Raw genomic sequence first — 17,663 nt, forward strand, 5'->3', positions numbered from 1 at the left:
TAACGTAAAAATTTATGACCGTTACGAATTGCTGGAGAGAGATTTTTTTTTTTGTTGAATAATTGTGCCAGGTCGGATTGCGAATTTGTTCTTTCTTCGGCCCAAAGAAAAAAAAAAGGGTTAACCAAGCAATCTTGACTGTCCATTTTCATTCCATTTAAAATCGAGCTGACCATCAACTTGCTTTCAAATGGCCGCATTAGCCATCAAATAATATTTTACTAAAGCACCCATTTTTTTAAAAAAATAGAAGTGTAATTTGACATATATTGATATTTTTATTATAAAATATCATATTAATCAATGATATTGGATAGTCATTAATATTTTTTATTATAAAATATAATTTTAATCAATGTCATTAGATGCCAATTAACATTTTCTTATTATAAACTGATTTTATTAAATAGTATCTTAATTATAAATTTAAAAAGTAGTTAATATTAATTTAAAAATACCGTTAACAAGTGCTTATAGATACAAATTAAAAATATTTAAATAATTACTTCATAAATAATGTGTTAGAAACAAACTAGACAAGGATTATTGGATTACGGTTATTAGGATATATTGTTCGTTATAATAACTTAAAGGTATAATTTTTTCTTTTGAAAAAAAGACATTTCAACAAGAAAAATGACTTTTACTTATAAATCCAAGGTAGATAAGGATTATTGGATTACAATTATTATTTGTTATGATAACTTGGAGGTACAATTTTATCTTTTGAAAAAAAGATATTTCAATAGGAAAAATATCTTTCAACGAGAGAAACGATTTTTTTTTTCACTTCAATTATTGACTATTCAATTATTGACCTGAGGTTTTACTGTTATTATTTTGTGATTTAAGAAAATGCCTCTCAATAGGAGAAATGTGACATTTGTTTAAAAAACTACAAGCCACACCCTTGAAAAGTAAATAATAATAATAATAATAAAATTTTAAATATGATTTTAAAAATCATTGTTGATAATAATATTATTGTTAAAAAATAAGATAATATATATTTTTCTCTCCTATATATGTTAAGTATCTAATCTAAAATCAATTAGCAATAAGTAAAGGGGTTCAACCTGAATATAAGATTATAAAAAATTAAATATTTATTAAATGTAAGATAATACCACTTTAATAGATCTCCATCACGTATAGACAAAGATAAAAAAAACTTATCACGTAACAGATTTGAAAAATAGTAACAAAAAAGAAATCTTGATATTAATATCATATTAAGCATCCAAATTAAAATAAATTAGTAGTAAGTAGAGGGATCTAACCTAAATATAAAATTATAATAAATTATATATTTATTAGATGAGAGATAATACCACTCTAACAATATATAAGTAGATGAATAGCTATCCAATATTACTTTGAGAATTTTGTGCAGTTAAAAGTGTGAATTTTGTGTTTGTTTAGAATGATACCGCTTTCCATAGATAGTGTTATTATTGATACAATGAATCAACATTATTAATTTCAAAATTGTTGAATTGTATCCATTATGAGATATTATCTACTTTACGAGCCTTGAGATTTACATTCACTATTTTATCATTTAAGAAAATGCCTTCCAACAGTAAAAATGTAACATTTGCTTAAAAAACAATAATCCAAACCTTTGAAAAATAAAAAAAAAAAATTTTTTTAATATGATTTTGAAAATCATTGTTGATAATAATATTATTGTTAAAAAAATAAGATAAATACACTTTTGTCTTTTGTATATAACTAGATGGATATCTGCGCATTACCGCAGGACAAAATTTCTTTTATTTTATTATTTCTATTAATCATATTTTTACAAGTTTTATCCAATTAAAAAACAAGAAAGGTAAAAACAAAAAACAAATTGAGGTGACATGTAAATACTTCCATTAACTTTATTTTCTCGTAAAATTTATTTAATAAAAAAATCAAAATATCAAAAAAATAAAGAGTTTAAAATATTAATTTTTTATTATAAAATGATTTTACTAAACAGTATCTTAATTAGAAAGTACTTAATATTATTTTTAGAATCCTGTTAACAAGTGCTTATAAGTACTAATTAGAAATAGTAAAATTACTATTTCATAAATAACGTGTTACAAATAAGTTAGGCATTAGATTATATTTTTGTTATGATAGCTCGAAGGTTTGCCTATGATTTTATCTTTTGAAAAAAGACTGTTTCAACAACAAAAAAAAAAAATTACTTATAAAGCCACAATTCAATTATTGACTATTAAATGTGAATTGTTTTTCTTTAATACTAGCTTCCATAGCCAAAGGTGTACATTTTGTATTTGTTTAGAACAATAAGACTTTTCATAAATAGTTTTTGACACAACAAATTAACATTGTTAATTTAAGAATTGTTGAACTATATCCATTATGAAATGTTATCTGCTTTATGATAATAATATTGTTGTTAAAAAATAAGATAATATATATTACTCTCTTTTATAGGTAATTAGATGGATATCGGTGTATTATTTCGGGTCAAAATTTTTTATGCATAAATTTGAAGGTTTTATTTGAAATAATGTGATTGGATATATAATCTACAAATACTTTAACTTAGCAAGTTAATATATTATTGCATGTTTTAGGGTTTAATGTACATATATTAATACATTATCTCATAATTATGTTGATTTTTATTTGTGCTTTTAATGCTAATAGAACCGCGACACAGCGTGAGTATAAACCCTAATAAAAGGTAAAGGTCAATCATGACTAACTACTTAAACATTAAGTTCCAACAAAATTTAAGGTGGATTTTTTTTTTTTTTTTGTAAAAATCTCCATCTTGATGTCACAATCTTTCATTTACTTTGCTATATAATCACACAAATTATTGGCTAAAATGTTAGAAGAAAGTCTTAAATTATTACTTTTTTTAAAAAATAAATTTTTATATTTCTGTTATTTCCAAATAAATTTTAATATTTTGATTTATATCTAAATAGATTTTTATTTCGAATGAAATAACTATTTATGTTAAGAGCTTATTTATGCACAAATTAAAATTTTAATAGTTTACTTGAATACAAATTAAAGGTTATGAGTTTATTTAGATGTAAATTAAAAATTAAAAATTTATTTGAATGTAATAAAAGTATAAGAACTTATCTAAATAAAATTATAAAGTTTAAGGTTTTTTTTATTATTTTAGCCTAAATTATTTTGTTATTAACTTTGACAATTTTTTTCTTGGTAAACATTTTTATTTTTTATTTTTTACAAAAAAAAAATTTTTTAAAAGGAAAATCAAAATCAAAAGTATGTATCAAACGAGACCTTTTGTGACTTATTTTTCAAAACTAACTTCTTTTAACCGGTCAAACATCTAATGTTTCCAATGTTTAATTACTTAATCAAGTGTTAATTTATGTAATGACGTGAACTTTAATTCAATGATAGATGTATTGTCTGAATTTCCTTTCTTAAATACAAAGAATGACTATGGTTTAAGATCCAAAATAATTATAAATTTTTTAATCCAAATAAGAAAACATGTGTTTCTAATTGAAATATCTATACAAATAGATTAAAGCTATCCTTACTTAAAATTAAAGCCAAATTCATGCCGACTCATATTTGTTTTAAATTATAATTTGAGGGTTAGATTGAGTTTACTATTATAATAAATTTAAAATTATTATGATAATTTAAGAACAAAATGATTTTATTAGGTTAATAATTATTTTAAAAATTTAAAATCATTGTTTTGTGTTTACTTAAAATCAAATCTATACCCTATTATTATTTAGGGTTTAGGAGAAATGAGAGGACTTTTGATAAATTAAAGTACTTAATTGAATGACATATGTCCTTAATTGTAATATTTTGATTAGGTTAAGTTGAATGAATTGTAAGAGATTTTATGATTTTTAATTAATTAAATTTAAATACTATTCACTAATGTTATTATTTTTTTATTTTAAATTACATAAATTTAAATATTCATAAATTTAACTATTCAATCACTTAGATACTATTTTATAAAATATCTATTAGTTTTTTATATTGAATAAATTTATAACCTGAGTGAGGGTAAATTTTTCTAATAAAATATAAAATCAAAATACCAATTACCCTATAAAAAAAGATATTTAAGTTCATCAAAATTTTGAATTTATAATTTAAATTGATTAATTTATACAATCATATTTAAAATGTAATATTCAATAACTCATTCTTTATTTCAAGACTACAATTTTCTCTAAAAAAAAGCTATTAAGAAATTAAAAGATTTTGAATTTATGTATTAATGGTGTCCAAATTGATGCATAACGAAAATTAAAAAACAACCTCCACTAATAAAGTCATTCAAATATAATTTTTAAAAATTATAATGGTTGTTATTCAATATTTAAATCATACATTTACTTGAAAAAAAAAAAAAAAAGGGATCCATGAGAGAAAACCTTCAATAAAATGGACACAAGCCTTTAAGATTCATTGACATGGGATGGCCTAAGTGAGCCCATCTCATCCTGTAAACCAGAAGCCCATAACCATGATTAGAATAGTCCACCCAAACCCGGCCCATCCAACATCGAACATCACACCCCACAAAAACAGTACTACAGAAACCTAGTCCTAAGATTCTAAGAAGCCCTTGTCTCAATCTTTTTTGTTCTCAATCCTTATTATCCCCAAAGCTTTCAGTAAATTGATTTTCTTTTTGGGTTTTGCATTATTGGAATTCTCGAATAAAAGGTGAGTTCTTTTCGTTCTTCAAATATCTCAATACTCTCGTTTTCTTTTATTTATTATTACGAACTTTAGTCTATGTTTGAATGGGAGCTCCATGAATTTTAAGTTTTGAATTCTGTGTTAAATGGTACCAAAGCTTCAATTCCCAGTTATTTTAAAGCTTTAACTTTATCTGGAGTTAACTGTTTAGCCCCAGAGTGTGGAACTTGAAGAATTGTGGGAATAGGAGTAATCCATGGTTTTGAAGGCTGTGAATTTGTCTTTACCATTTGATGTAGTTTGTTCGAGATTCATGGCAATTTAGGTAATTTAAGTTTCAATAAAAGGGTTTTGTGTGAGGGACTTGATCTTCCAGCTCATGCTTGTCGGTTTAAAACTGTTACCCTTGTTCCAAACAATGGCCCCTAATTGCTCCTTAGCATTAAAAAAGGAAGAATGTAGTGTTGAAGAAAGATTGTTTAGCTTAGCAGCGAAGCATGATATAGCACATTATAGGTTGCATTCTCGAATTAGAAATGACAATTGTAAATAGGCCTTGTTCTTTAGCTACGTTAATGGTTCTTTAGCTACGTTAATGGGCTACTAATTTAGAAGCTTTAATTCTTTGTTTGTTCCTAAAAGTTGGGCATTTAAGATTATAAATGTTTGATTGCATTTTTATGTGGAAAATATTGGAGATTGCTGGTTAGTATAAATTGGCATTTTCTTTTATTCCACATTTTGATTTTTTTAACAGTTCAGGGGCAGTCTAATGTGCAAGACATTTCAAGGGGTCAAATTTTTTGGAATTAGGTAATTTTATTACACCATTTTGTCAACTAATGGGAAAAATAAAAAGATTTGTGACCTTTTTCTTGGTCATGTTCATTTTCCCATTTTTCCTTCTGTCAAATAACCTCATGGATCTAAAATGAGAAATTGAGGAATTTGATATATTTGACGAATGGATGATTTTGTAACTTCGGTCTTCTTCTTTTTTTTTTTTGTACTTTCCAATTTTGTTTAATGGAATCCTTATTTGCATATGAAAGAAACAGGCATTTGAATATACCTGTCAACCATGTCTACTCCATTGACGCCTTCAAAGAGACCACATGATAGGAGCCCTTCAGAGCCGAATGGGAAAAGAAATTTACAAAAGTCAGACCAATCAAAAATTTTGCCTGGTGGTATTGTTTTCCGTGTGCTATGTCCTGCCTCTAAAACTGGTAGTGTCATTGGCAAAGGTGGCACCATAATATCACAAATTCGTCAAGAAACCGGTGCAAAGGTCAAAGTTGAGGAAGCAGTCCCCGGTTGTGATGAGAGAGTAGTTGTCATCATGGGTTCTGAATCTTCTGATAAAGAGACTGAAGTTGGTACTGAGCAGAGGAAGGAGGATGTTGGTGAAGAGGCTACTGCAGCCAATCACAGTGATGAAGAAAAGGAAAATGGTGAAAACAATGATGATAAGTTTTCTGATCCTGTGAAAGATTTAAAATCTGTAAAAGAAACTTCGAATGTGCAGAAGGCATTGTTGCTTGTTTTTGAAAGAATAATGGAAGGGCCTGATTCAGATGGAGTTGACGGGGAAACTGTTAAGTCTTTCATGATGGTTTTAAGGTTACTTGTTCTTTCTAGTCAAGTTGGCTGCCTTTTCGGGAAAGGTGGCAGTGTAATTAAGCAAATGTCTGCCGAGAGTGGTGCACAAATTCGAATTCTTCCTAGAGACAAACTTCCTTCATGTGCTTCAGCTTCTGATGAACTAGTTCAGGTACCTTAGGTTCTACTCTTATATGTTACCCTTATTAATAACAAATATGTTAAATAGTTTGATGAATGTAAATTGAAGTGAATGTTAGTTTAATAATCATCTCTTTGTTTTGTCAACAATTATTTGAGACTTGAACTTTATTACAGTGCTGTTGTTAGCTTTAAATTTTTTATCATTTGATTCCCTATGTGAATTAGGTATCGTTTATAACTTGTTATTGACTTTTATTTTGACTTTATATTTTGTGGTTATGCTGCAGATTACGGGAGAGGTTGATGCAGTTAGGAAAGCTCTTCAATCTGTTTCTCAACAGCTTATAGAAAATCCACCTCGGGATCATGACTCTTTCACTCTCAACACAACAGGACAGTCATCCCATTCATTTGGTCCTAGGCCTGAAGTCTACCCACCACCAAACCATTTTTTTAGTTCTCAAGGAGCACCCTTTGCTGCTGGGCCTCGGGATGTTGAGATTCATTCACCTCTTCCCCCTCATATCCCTGGCAGAATGATGCCTTCTCTGGAAATGCTAACATTCCGGTTATTGTGTCCTGATGAAAAGGTAGGTGGTGTCATTGGAAAGGGAGGAGCAATAATTAAGACTCTTCAGCAAGAGGCAGGTTGTGAGATCAAAGTTCTGGAAGCTATTCCTGATTCAGAAGACCGCATAATTGTCATTTCTGGTCCAGTGGTATGATTTGCTCTTTGAATTTGTTTCAATATGACTAAATTTTGAAAGTTTGATCCTCTATTGCTTGATTGTTTAAGTTGTTGGTATATTACATTGGTTTCCGATAAGACTGATGGTAAATAATAAATTCAGCACCCAGATGATAGGATATCAGCCGCACAAGATGCAGTTCTCCGTGTGCTTAGCAGGATAAATAGGGCTATACCTGATAGCAAGGACAAGACTATGATGGCTAGGCTTCTTGTATCATCTAATCAAATTGGTTGTCTCCTTGGCAAGGGTGGTGCCATCATAGCTGAAATGAGGAAGTCATCTGGGGCTCATATTCGTATATTGGGAAAGGATCAGGTTCCAAAGTGTGCTTCAGAAGGTGAAGAAGTTGTTCAGGTTCGCTTATGTGTTTCTTATAAAATGTATACCTTTCGAAATTTTAGTGCTTTTGTCATTGTTATTTTTCAAAGTTGGTAATGATATCTTTTTATTGATTGCAATGAAGTATTTGCGCATGTTACCTACTTATAATGAAAAATATCATTAGTTTCTTTCTGGTCCAGCATAGTTTAGTTTTGGATTGAGGTTGTCTTACTCTCTTTGATTCTTTCTTTTGTTATGGCAGATTAATGGAGAACAGGACACTGTTCGAGATGCTCTTTTGCAAATAACAACTAGGCTGCGGCATCATTTCTTTCGTGATGCATTTCCTTCTATTTACCATCCTCCGAATCCTGCCTTCCTGGATCAGGTACCACCATTCCCTTCATTTAGGGGAAGGAGGGAATTTTCACCTCCAGGAGTAGGTCCATTTCACCATTTTGATGCTTTTGGTGGCCCACCTCCACATGGCGGTTTTCATCCCAATGATGATCCTCTTTTTATGCGGAATATTCACCGACCGGGCATGCCTCCTCATATATCTGAACGAAAACCATGGGGCCCTCAGGTATTGGGGTGATATAACTGACTTGCAAGGCGAAGTTATTCTTTACATGTATAGCTAAGCTAAGCAACATGAATCTCTCTTGAGTTTTTTTCTAGTTGCCATGAGACTTTGCAACATTTAATGTTGGTTTACTTCTTTGTATCTGGCTATCTGAATTATATGAGAAAATGTCGGTGACTGCTCTAAAATTGAAATGGGAGAAACGAGTTATAAGGCAGTAGGCTGATAGACAAAAATAAATTCTTTGATGATTTTATTTCAGATGTGAATTTATTTAGTGTTTCCTTTGTTTGGTTATAGGGATTTATAGGCATGCCAGATTTTGCTGGACCTCCCCACCGAAGAATTTCTGGCTTTGGAGGGTAAATGAATTGAAATTAGGCTGTTAGAAATTGTATTAGTTTATAAGTTACCTCTAATGGCAATATCTCAGTTGGTTTGTTGTTTTCTTTAATCTATGGATGTGTAGAGGAAGCCAACCAGCTATTATTACAAGCACCACCGTTGAAGTTGTTGTTCCTCGTTCCCTTGTTCCTATAATTTATGGAGAAGATGGTGCATGTTTAAAACAGATACGTCAGGTATGTTAATGAATCTGGTACTTCATTTTTACTTATCATTCTTACCTTCTTTTATGCGGTAAAGGAAGGTTATTTAGTTAAAAGGATAGGAACTCAGTTGATATAAATAGGGGCAATGGGCCCATACATGTCCATAATTGTGTTTTTTTACGCTTGTCATCATAAAGAAATTGGTGAGCAAGGGGGGGTCTAGGTCTATTTACATTGGATGTTATACTTGTATGTTTTCACCTTTTTAAGGCCATAGATCTTGCTGTCATTTAAGAGTATGTCCTTGAGTACATATATCCCTACAATCCTCGCAGCTGTTTATTTAGTTATATTTACAGGATAACTCCCTTATAATAATATTTTTTGTGCATTACTCCAAAACAAAACTATATTAAACAATAGCTTTATCAAATTTCAAAAATATATATATCATTGTTGCAGATTTCTGATGCAAAAATAACAATTACTGAACCCCAGCCTGCCGCAACTGAAACTGCAATTATAATATCTGGAACACCAGAACAAACGCATGCGGCACAATCTCTGATTCAGGCGTTTGTGATGAGTGAGACAGAATCTGCTTGAACTGTAATAAGGTAATAATCTGTAACTTCTTTTATATGGCCATTGGAACTGGGCATATGCTTGGTACAATTCTATTTGATGTATTTGTAACAAGTTGTTTTATAACTGATTTTTCTAATTATTATTTCAAGTTTTTTGAAGGAACTGATTTTATTTATGGTCCTTGTTCAGCTGCTAAAACTCATCACACGATCTAAAGATGTGCAGATTGCCAGGATTCTAATTTAACAGTTTTGTGAGCATGTGGAAACTTATTGGAAGTTAGCTAGGGAATGATATCATACTTTGCAGATTAATTAGTCCTTTATCTAAAGCATTCCTCTTCGATCTCACATGAGGAATTTTACTAGTAATCAATTTGTACTTCGGCCTTTGACAGTTGAGAAGAAAAGAAGCTATTTTTGATTTACATAAACATTTGGATTCGATGAGTTTTCGACACTGTGAACACTGGCTATTTGTATATTTGTCTCAATAGATTGCGGACACTGGCAATTTGTATATTTGTGTGTTTGTTTCAGTAGAAGGAGACAAAACAAGCGACAATGCTTGATGACGTGTGAGAATGTTACTAAAAATGTTTATATGTTCACACAGGACGTGAGTACACGAATTGTAAGTCAATTTAGAACTGCTTTTGTTATCAAAAGCATGGCAGCACCAATAGTAGGAATTTTGTCTAAACATCCTCTTTCAGGGAAACACAATACAAGCAGATTTGCATTTGGAATACATAAGAAAAGAGAATAAATTACGGTTTCCACAAATTCATTCTTATTCAACAGTGTTACATATTTCAGAGAATTAAGCTGTAGGTAAGGATCATTACTGAGTCTGAAATGGTTTGTATGCCTTGAGGCTTTGAATCAGTCCTTGAACAGATCCAGCAGCAGCAATGAGTGATACTATCAAGCAAACCCAGCTGAGTATTTTCAGCCACGTCCACCTGAGCGAGTACTTGGGAATATGGGTTCGTGCAATGTGCATCTCTATTGGAAAGTAGACTGTTAATGGCCAAAAGGAGCCTGCTCCAATAAGACCCAAGAAATCGTTGAAGAAAGGAAATATCATGGCTACCACGGCTGTCACAATAACGTATGCTGTCCTCCATACCAACCTGAAGAAGTTGACATAGTAGACACCGTAGCATGGAACAACAACAGCATGTTCACGTGTAATGAACTTGCTATCAGGCCAACTTCTGGAGCACCAGCCCTCGACGAACCCGAATAACGGTTGGGCGAAAACCTGGACATATGATTAATCATGATAGGCCCAGGTGGTCAATGGAATTGAACTTGTTTCATGCTGCATAATACATATTTCTCAGGATTTGAGGTTTTACCTGATATGCACCAATAAGATGGATGGCAATGCAGATGTTGGCAAAGTCAATCATCCAAAAGGGTTCATAGAAACCGAAGCCGGTGAGGAAATTTCCTGGTGCATCGTTTCCGAATGCTGCATAACCAACAAGGCCGCAAAGTACATAAAATAAAGTGGTTGTTGAAACACCAATGCTAGTTGCTCTCTTCATAGATTTGTTCTCTGGTGGGCTCGATTTGATCGTGTCCTGAAATCATATTAAAAAAAATGACTTTCAAATACTCCATATTTCCATTTTTCACCGTTGTGTACACCAGCTTGTCTTTACCATCTACTTTTGAAGTAGTTCCGATCTATTGCGACGAATCGAGTTGGATGTCACAATTGGTTGCTAATAGGTTCATGATAATTGCTAACAAACATTAAAAAAGAAAACAGTAAATAAAAGACGGTGGATAGAGAAAGATCGCATTGGAACGAGTACAAATTGGGCTTTCACTTCTTTCTTTTTGGAAAAAGCCAATAAATCAGTGGCCCAAATTCAGAAACATCATGGTCCACCAGATTTATGGTCCATAGGAATCTTTGTAACTCGTCATCCTACAGTAATCCCACAAAACCAAACTATTCCTCTTCCTCTCGAACTTCTTTGATTTATTAAATTCAATGATTAATAATTTCTCCAGGCCTCGATCTTTGAAAATTCAAGCTGAACCACTGGCCTAGTGGCCCCCACATCTCAGGACCGCCACCGAGCGGCTGATTCAAGTTTTTGTCCTTTCTTTATTATTTCTTTTTAAGATTCTTTCACGTATAATTTCACACGATACGCATCACAGCATATAAATCTAAATCAAAATACCTAACAAAGTAACAATGATTATTAAAGGGTTTTCTTTACGTGTAAGAATCTGAAAAATGAGAGCCAACCGGCCAAGAATTATTTCAACTTCAATGCATTCGTCACGTGATCATGTTCTATTCCATTTTTTTAAGTATATACCTATGATAATAATACCAGCACAAGTAACTCTTATACATGCAAAAATACATTTACAATTAATACGTGTATATATATACATACATACATGTAAGCTATACTTGCCTGAATCTCAATGAGGACGGTGGAGTAAGCATAGGCAAAGGCGATGTCCCCGATAGCCTGGAATGTCCTCCAAACTTTTTCAGATCCTGACACATCCACCCCTACTGTCACTCCAGTTAAGCTTGTCCTCACTTGTGCCCCACCTTGATGTTAATTCAAGGGAAAGTTTAGATTCAGATGAAATTGTAGCCACTCAATCAAGTATAAATAAAACAGAGAGGAAATTAATTAATGATTTGTTTGTTCTTTCACGTGGATATGCGAGCTTTTCTGTGTTTCTGATAAGCTGTTTGTTACCTGCAACTTTGGCTACGGAGAGTCCAAGGCCAATGGAAGAATAAGCGAAAGACATGATGGCTGCAAGAATTGAGAGCCATGAAAGTTTGTGGAAGTTTGGGATTTGGCTGAGAACGATCTGGATGCAAGCAAAGATGACCATGAAAGGGTAGTTTGATGTTTGGCACTTCACATTATGGCCATGCTTGTGGAAGCAATTTGACCTTTTGACGGCCCTGATTTTCAAGGGAAATAGCAGACAACAAAAGAACAATTAATAAAATCGTTGTCACTACAAATTTCAATGCTTTAGTCAAAAAGAGTAGTTTCTTAAGTAAGAGAATTTCAAAGTTTCAAAATTTGTTCTATTGACTATACTTACACCATGCTTATTGATGCTGTGATAGTGTAACCAATGGTTACTCCAATAAGATTTCCATACTGAGCCAATCCACAGAGCTGGACTTTTCTTCCTCCTGGAAAAAGAAAAGAAAAGTAAGAAGGAGCATTGAATTTGATGTTTCATTAATCATCCTGACAAATTAAAACCCAGTTGGATTTTGGGATTTAATTGAAACATCTACATGGGGAAATGATTTCTCTCGGAAATATATTTCTTGGAACCCTAAACAGGTTAAAGAGGTAGCAGTAAAAATCAAACACGGTAAAGATTCACTTATTTATAGTATTAATGTGAAGATTAACTGGTGATGCAAGTACCTAAGTAAGCTCTAACAACATCCATGTAGGTGTAGTTTCTCTTTCCATGGACTGGATCAGGAGCCCTGTAGCAATCAGCAAGAAGGGTGGAGGTGAAGTAGGTGATGATGGAGAAAACCATAAGAATAGCTGGTCCAGCCACCCATCCCAACTGGGCAATAGCCCATGCAAGAGATAGCACTCCAGAGCCAATCACAGCAGTAATAATATGAGCACTTGCGGTAAGCCAAGTCCCTTCAAATCAAAAGCCAAAGCCGCATCAAAAGAAATTTACATAATGTTTGAAAGACAAAGCATGCAAATAAGGATAATAAGCATTTAAGAAGGGGGGGGGGGGGGGGGGAGAATAAATAACTACCGGTTCTTTTGGCTCGACCATCATCGTCCAAGCTCTCGCTGATATCCCCATTCTCATAGTCTCCAGGGTTTTGCTCAATGAACATGCTGGTCTTTTGCATCTCTGGGGCCATCTCTGCCTTTCTTTTCTCAAGTTCTCTGAACTGTTCAAGCTAATATGGTTAATGAACAGAAGATTATTAAAAGTGAGTAGGAAGAGGAAGTGGGGCAGTAATAAAGAAAGTGGGAAATTGAAGCAAAGGTCAAACGGCAGGGTTGGTTTGTGGCAAGTGTCCAAACAGGGTAGTATCCGACATAAATGTGGCTCTATGGTCTCTAGGACGGGAGAGGAAAGAAAAATAAAAACTGGCTTTAGCCCTATAGGAAATGACAAGGAGTTTAGAGAGAAAGCGATCATATATAGGCTTGGTTAGAGACCTGCGAGTGGACTTGTATAGTGGCAGGGTTTTGGCCACAATCGATGGTCGTCGTTTCTGCTTTATGGGTCATCTCATTCGGGTCCCCACACTTTTTTGGGAAATACGTATTTCATTGTAAGTTTGTAGCCATCCATTAAGTTATGTCAAAGGTAACCACAACCATTCTGGTTTTGACTATACCACTGTCTGGTCTTTTTTTTTCTTTCCTAAGTTGGTTCCCTGACGTTGGCTTTTGGTTACTAGCAACTTTTCCCCAAGACACTGAGGAACACACGTAATTAGAAATTTGATCGACCCCTTCACATGCGATGGTGATGAGTACCAGATGCAGGCAAAGATCATTTTTTATGCGTTAAGTGCTCAAAGCAGTGGTCCTAGCGGATGCTTTGATGAGGGTTTTTGGTGAATCAGGCCACACTTCAACTAAGTGATTGTGGCTTAAACTAAGTGATTCTGAGTGCATCCATCATTATTATACAAGAGTCTGCCCCAAAGTTGGAGGGAGTAATCGATGTTTTCTTTTCGTATATCTTGGATCCAATAGAGCTTCTTGATTTATTTTATTTTAATTTATTTTGTCTCTTTTCCAACTATGCTACTATATATAATTACGTATCCGAACATTTTATTCCCATAGCCATGGAATTTGGCAACCTTTTTAGCAGAACCGCAAACCGTGCTTATAATAGGGGCCTCTCGATAATTATAAGTTCCATGACTTTGTTCTTAGATACTGATGGCTAGCTTTTACATTTCATAGGTGACAACGCATCAAAGAGTGTGGCCTGGCCTTACATCCACTACAGTGATGTCCTGACTTTCTTATATTCAACGCCAGGTTTACAGATCACGGCCCCTTTTCTGGTATATCTTGGTAAAAACAGTCTTTAACTCTTATCTGGCTAAATTCCTTGATCCCTATTTCACCTACATTTTTTTACTATAATTTTGTAATTATCTAATTATAATAAAAATTACGTAAGAGTTCATCATTTTGTAATAAATATGGACCGCACTTGATTTTTTTTATGAATCTTATAAAATTTAATATTACAATTGATTGATTGTAATATAATAATTATAGTGATATGTCTCTTTCTTATACCCGATAATTTTTACTATGAAAGAAAAAATAAAAAAGCTCTATAGTTAGCTCTGATTTAGCTTTGAAATTTTTGTTAAGTTGAGAGATGATGTATATATTGAATGGAAATCCTAGCCAATAATCTGATCAAGTAAGGCAATAAAGTCAAGAAACTTTCATAATCTGGTGACTTGGTTGGCAATTTCAACATTCTTTTAATTACTTGGGGTATAGTTGTTCTAGATAATCAAAGCTGATGAAATAAACAAATGATGCAAGAGAAGAGACATCCCTATCAAAATAACCAGGACAAAGCCACATTAAAAACCATACGCTAGAATTGTAGGTGAGATGTTATAGATATCAAATATTCTGCAAAGTAACAATGTTTTGAAACCAAAACAGTTAAAATATGATTCGAAATCAATCAGAAAATGAAATTTTGTTCTATTGGTTGAAATATATTACGTGTAGCCGCGTCTTGCTTGCTGCTAAGCGGACGGCCATTTTCAGAGTTGGCCTTGGTCAATATCTCAGAAAACAGAGCTCTTCTTTTGTTTGTCATCCCATTTTTTTTTCCTTTCTCATTTTTTTTTCTTGGTGTTCACACGTGAGCAACGACTCCTTTAATTGTTGCATACGTGATGAGCATGGATTAATTTGAAGCTCAATTATTGAGAGCAAAGCAGTTTTTGAATGATAATATAAGTGGAATTTGGATTCACGAGGCTGAAATGGGTTGACTTCAATGATCAGCGATTGAGTGCTATGAAACGTTCAGTTTATCTTCAAGTCATGAGAAGTTGGACTTTGATTTTCAATATTGACAGCTCTCTAAATTGCAAGAATTTGACTTTTTGTTTAAAGGTCTCAACAATAAAACCTGATGAAGAAACTTATAAGGGATCCTGAAAAGCAATGAAGAGATAGATGATCGTGGGTGGTTGTAAAAGATTAGACGACGAAGAACAATAATTGAGCTTAAAAGGACGCCATGTGTATAACTTGTTGGCCGAAGCAGACCACGAGTAATGTTGCTTATACGGTAACCTAACTCGTTTTTGATAGGTTTTGATTCGACTTTCAAAGATCAAAAATTTTTTTTTAAATCAAATTTTAGGTCAAATTGAATTCAATTTTTAAATAAATTTGATTCGATCTTATATTTATATAAATATTTATATAATTATATATTTAAATATTTATATTTAAAAAATAATATTTTATTAATTTCAGATATAATTAATATCGAATATAAAAAAATAAAAAAAATTTAAGTCAAATAACATTCAAATTTGATGAATAAAAAGTTAAATCACAAACAAAATTCCATTCCGATTTAGACCCGTTGTCAATCCTAAGTATACCTTATCACCAGCAGAATATGGCTTCTTGCATAAAAGAATGGCAACAAAAAAAGCTGGGTCCCCTTCACCGAGACGTGCCATTCTTGGATTGTGCGCTTGTTTTTCTGACCCATTAGGCACCCCCTTTCCGACCACGATTCTGCCAAGCAAAATTTTTTTTTGGCACTAGCATTGAAAAAAAAAAAAAAAAAAACCTTGTGGGCAATATAAATTTATTGAATTGCCAAAAAGTGATTTAAAGATTAAATTAACCGATTAACATTTGTACCATTAAGTGATTAAGGCTTCATTCAGTGTGATGGGAAAGCGCCAAATCCAATGATATTTTGACCTTAAACATGGCTCAAGAGCGGTCATAATGAATCCTCACCTCATGGAGCATTCATTCATCCAATGAACTGTAAACACTGTTATGCGGTTGAAAGAGATTCCCTGGAACCCTAAAATGACACTGTAGATTTTTTTTTTTTTTTTGTGCACAAAAGTTTAAGATGGGGAAACTTCTCCATTTCAGGGGTAAGGCAGACAGCATACTTCAAAGAATACTTATACTGGATTTACTCTATAGATCATTTTTCTCGTGTACTGATCTGCTCATCCACACTGGAAAAAAGCTGAAGAGTTAAAAGTGAGTGAATTATGTGTTCATCTATGAACAAAAGAGGAAACTAAAGTTTCCATGGATAGCTACTCAGAACATTAACTATTTTTATGTCAATAATATAAGCAATGGACCATGTTTGGAATGACATGTCTCAATTCTGTTATCAATTTTTTTTTTCTTTTAGTTCACATCTACTTTATGTCAATCTGAGTACCAATCTAATCCACTCAGGTCAGTTCAATGGATTGCTACTCAGAACATTAAGTATTTTTTTGTCAATAATATAAGCAATGGACCATGTTTGGAATGGCATATCTCAATTCTGTTATCAATTTTTTTTTTTTTTCTTTTAGTTCACATCTACTTTATGTCAATCGAAGTACCAATCTAATCCACTCAAGTAAAACAGGCTGTTTCCTGGATATGCATAGTAGCATTCTCAGTTTGCGTGGTTAATTAAACTTTTGCTTTTAGATGGGGGAATGTGAATAATGAGGGAAGAGAAAGATGCCAAAAGCCTTATGGTTCTTCTGCATAAGCTCATTAATATCGACATTTTAATCCCCCAAAATTGAAGATTGATGCATTGTCCTTACAAAGGAGAATGTAGAAGAACAAATTCACATGTCAGGATCGTTAAGACTGAACACTATCGATTAAGAATCTTTATGCTTATAATCATTCACTTGAATTTGGATGACAAGTTCGAAATGATATTGTACTATAAATTTTATTAGTCTGGGAATAAGATGAAACCCAATTATTAAGATGCTTTTGCTTCGTTTTCCTTTTTTTTTTTTTTAGCATGGGTTGTGCCTAAATTATTTTATTACATCTCATTTAAGTTGGATGCTTCTGCTTCTAGGTATGATCCTGGATCCCATTGGCATCTGTCTTTTTTTTTTTATGTTATTTATATGATTCTTCAAGAGAGTTTGTGCCAATCAGTTCGAACCTAATTTTAGACCAATCTGAAAAATTCTTTCTGAATGCTAGGTATTTTAATATTGATGTAACTTTTGGTGACATGGTTAAAAAACTTATTAGTGATTAAGAACCATAACGCATTTCAATCCTTGAATCAATAAAATACAAAAAAAAAAAAGAAATGTAAGAGAACAAAAAATACTTAGAGAACATATAGAATTGTGTTG

At 32.5% G+C, this 17,663-nt stretch overlaps 2 protein-coding genes across 13 annotated transcripts; one reads left to right on the forward strand and one right to left on the reverse strand.

Moving 5' to 3' along the window:
* Positions 1 to 4,614: 4,614 nt before the first annotated feature.
* Positions 4,615 to 9,752, forward strand: LOC111315488 (RNA-binding KH domain-containing protein RCF3-like). 12 transcript variants are annotated; one of them, XM_089749243.1, is made up of 10 exons: positions 4,615 to 4,713; positions 5,447 to 5,502; positions 5,742 to 6,463; positions 6,723 to 7,154; positions 7,287 to 7,541; positions 7,771 to 8,094; positions 8,395 to 8,456; positions 8,564 to 8,675; positions 9,108 to 9,262; positions 9,423 to 9,752. In XM_089749243.1, exons 3-9 carry the CDS (start codon positions 5,771 to 5,773, stop codon positions 9,249 to 9,251), a joined length of 2,022 nt encoding a protein of 673 aa, XP_089605369.1. In that variant the 5' UTR covers positions 4,615 to 4,713; positions 5,447 to 5,502; positions 5,742 to 5,770; the 3' UTR covers positions 9,252 to 9,262; positions 9,423 to 9,752. The 12 variants fall into 12 exon arrangements, with proteins under 12 accessions (XP_089605369.1, XP_089605377.1, XP_089605370.1 ...); XM_089749251.1 differs by having other exon boundaries at positions 9,144 to 9,262; XM_089749244.1 differs by having other exon boundaries at positions 5,748 to 6,463.
* A 163-nt stretch (positions 9,753 to 9,915) lies between these two features.
* LOC111315489 (amino acid permease 6-like) lies at positions 9,916 to 13,406 on the reverse strand. The gene is made up of 7 exons (XM_022917233.2): positions 13,037 to 13,406; positions 12,679 to 12,912; positions 12,341 to 12,434; positions 11,980 to 12,194; positions 11,683 to 11,825; positions 10,597 to 10,824; positions 9,916 to 10,499 (listed from the first exon to the last, which is right to left on the reverse strand). The coding sequence occupies exons 1-7, from the start codon at positions 13,146 to 13,148 to the stop codon at positions 10,077 to 10,079; spliced, it is 1,449 nt and encodes a 482-aa protein (XP_022772968.2). The 5' UTR covers positions 13,149 to 13,406; the 3' UTR covers positions 9,916 to 10,076.
* Positions 13,407 to 17,663: the final 4,257 nt, after the last annotated feature.

Source organism: Durio zibethinus, chromosome 20, assembly GCF_047325235.1.
Source record: "Durio zibethinus cultivar Kanyao isolate XHJ-2024 chromosome 20, ASM4732523v1, whole genome shotgun sequence".
Classification (NCBI taxonomy): Eukaryota; Viridiplantae; Streptophyta; class Magnoliopsida; order Malvales; family Malvaceae; genus Durio; species Durio zibethinus.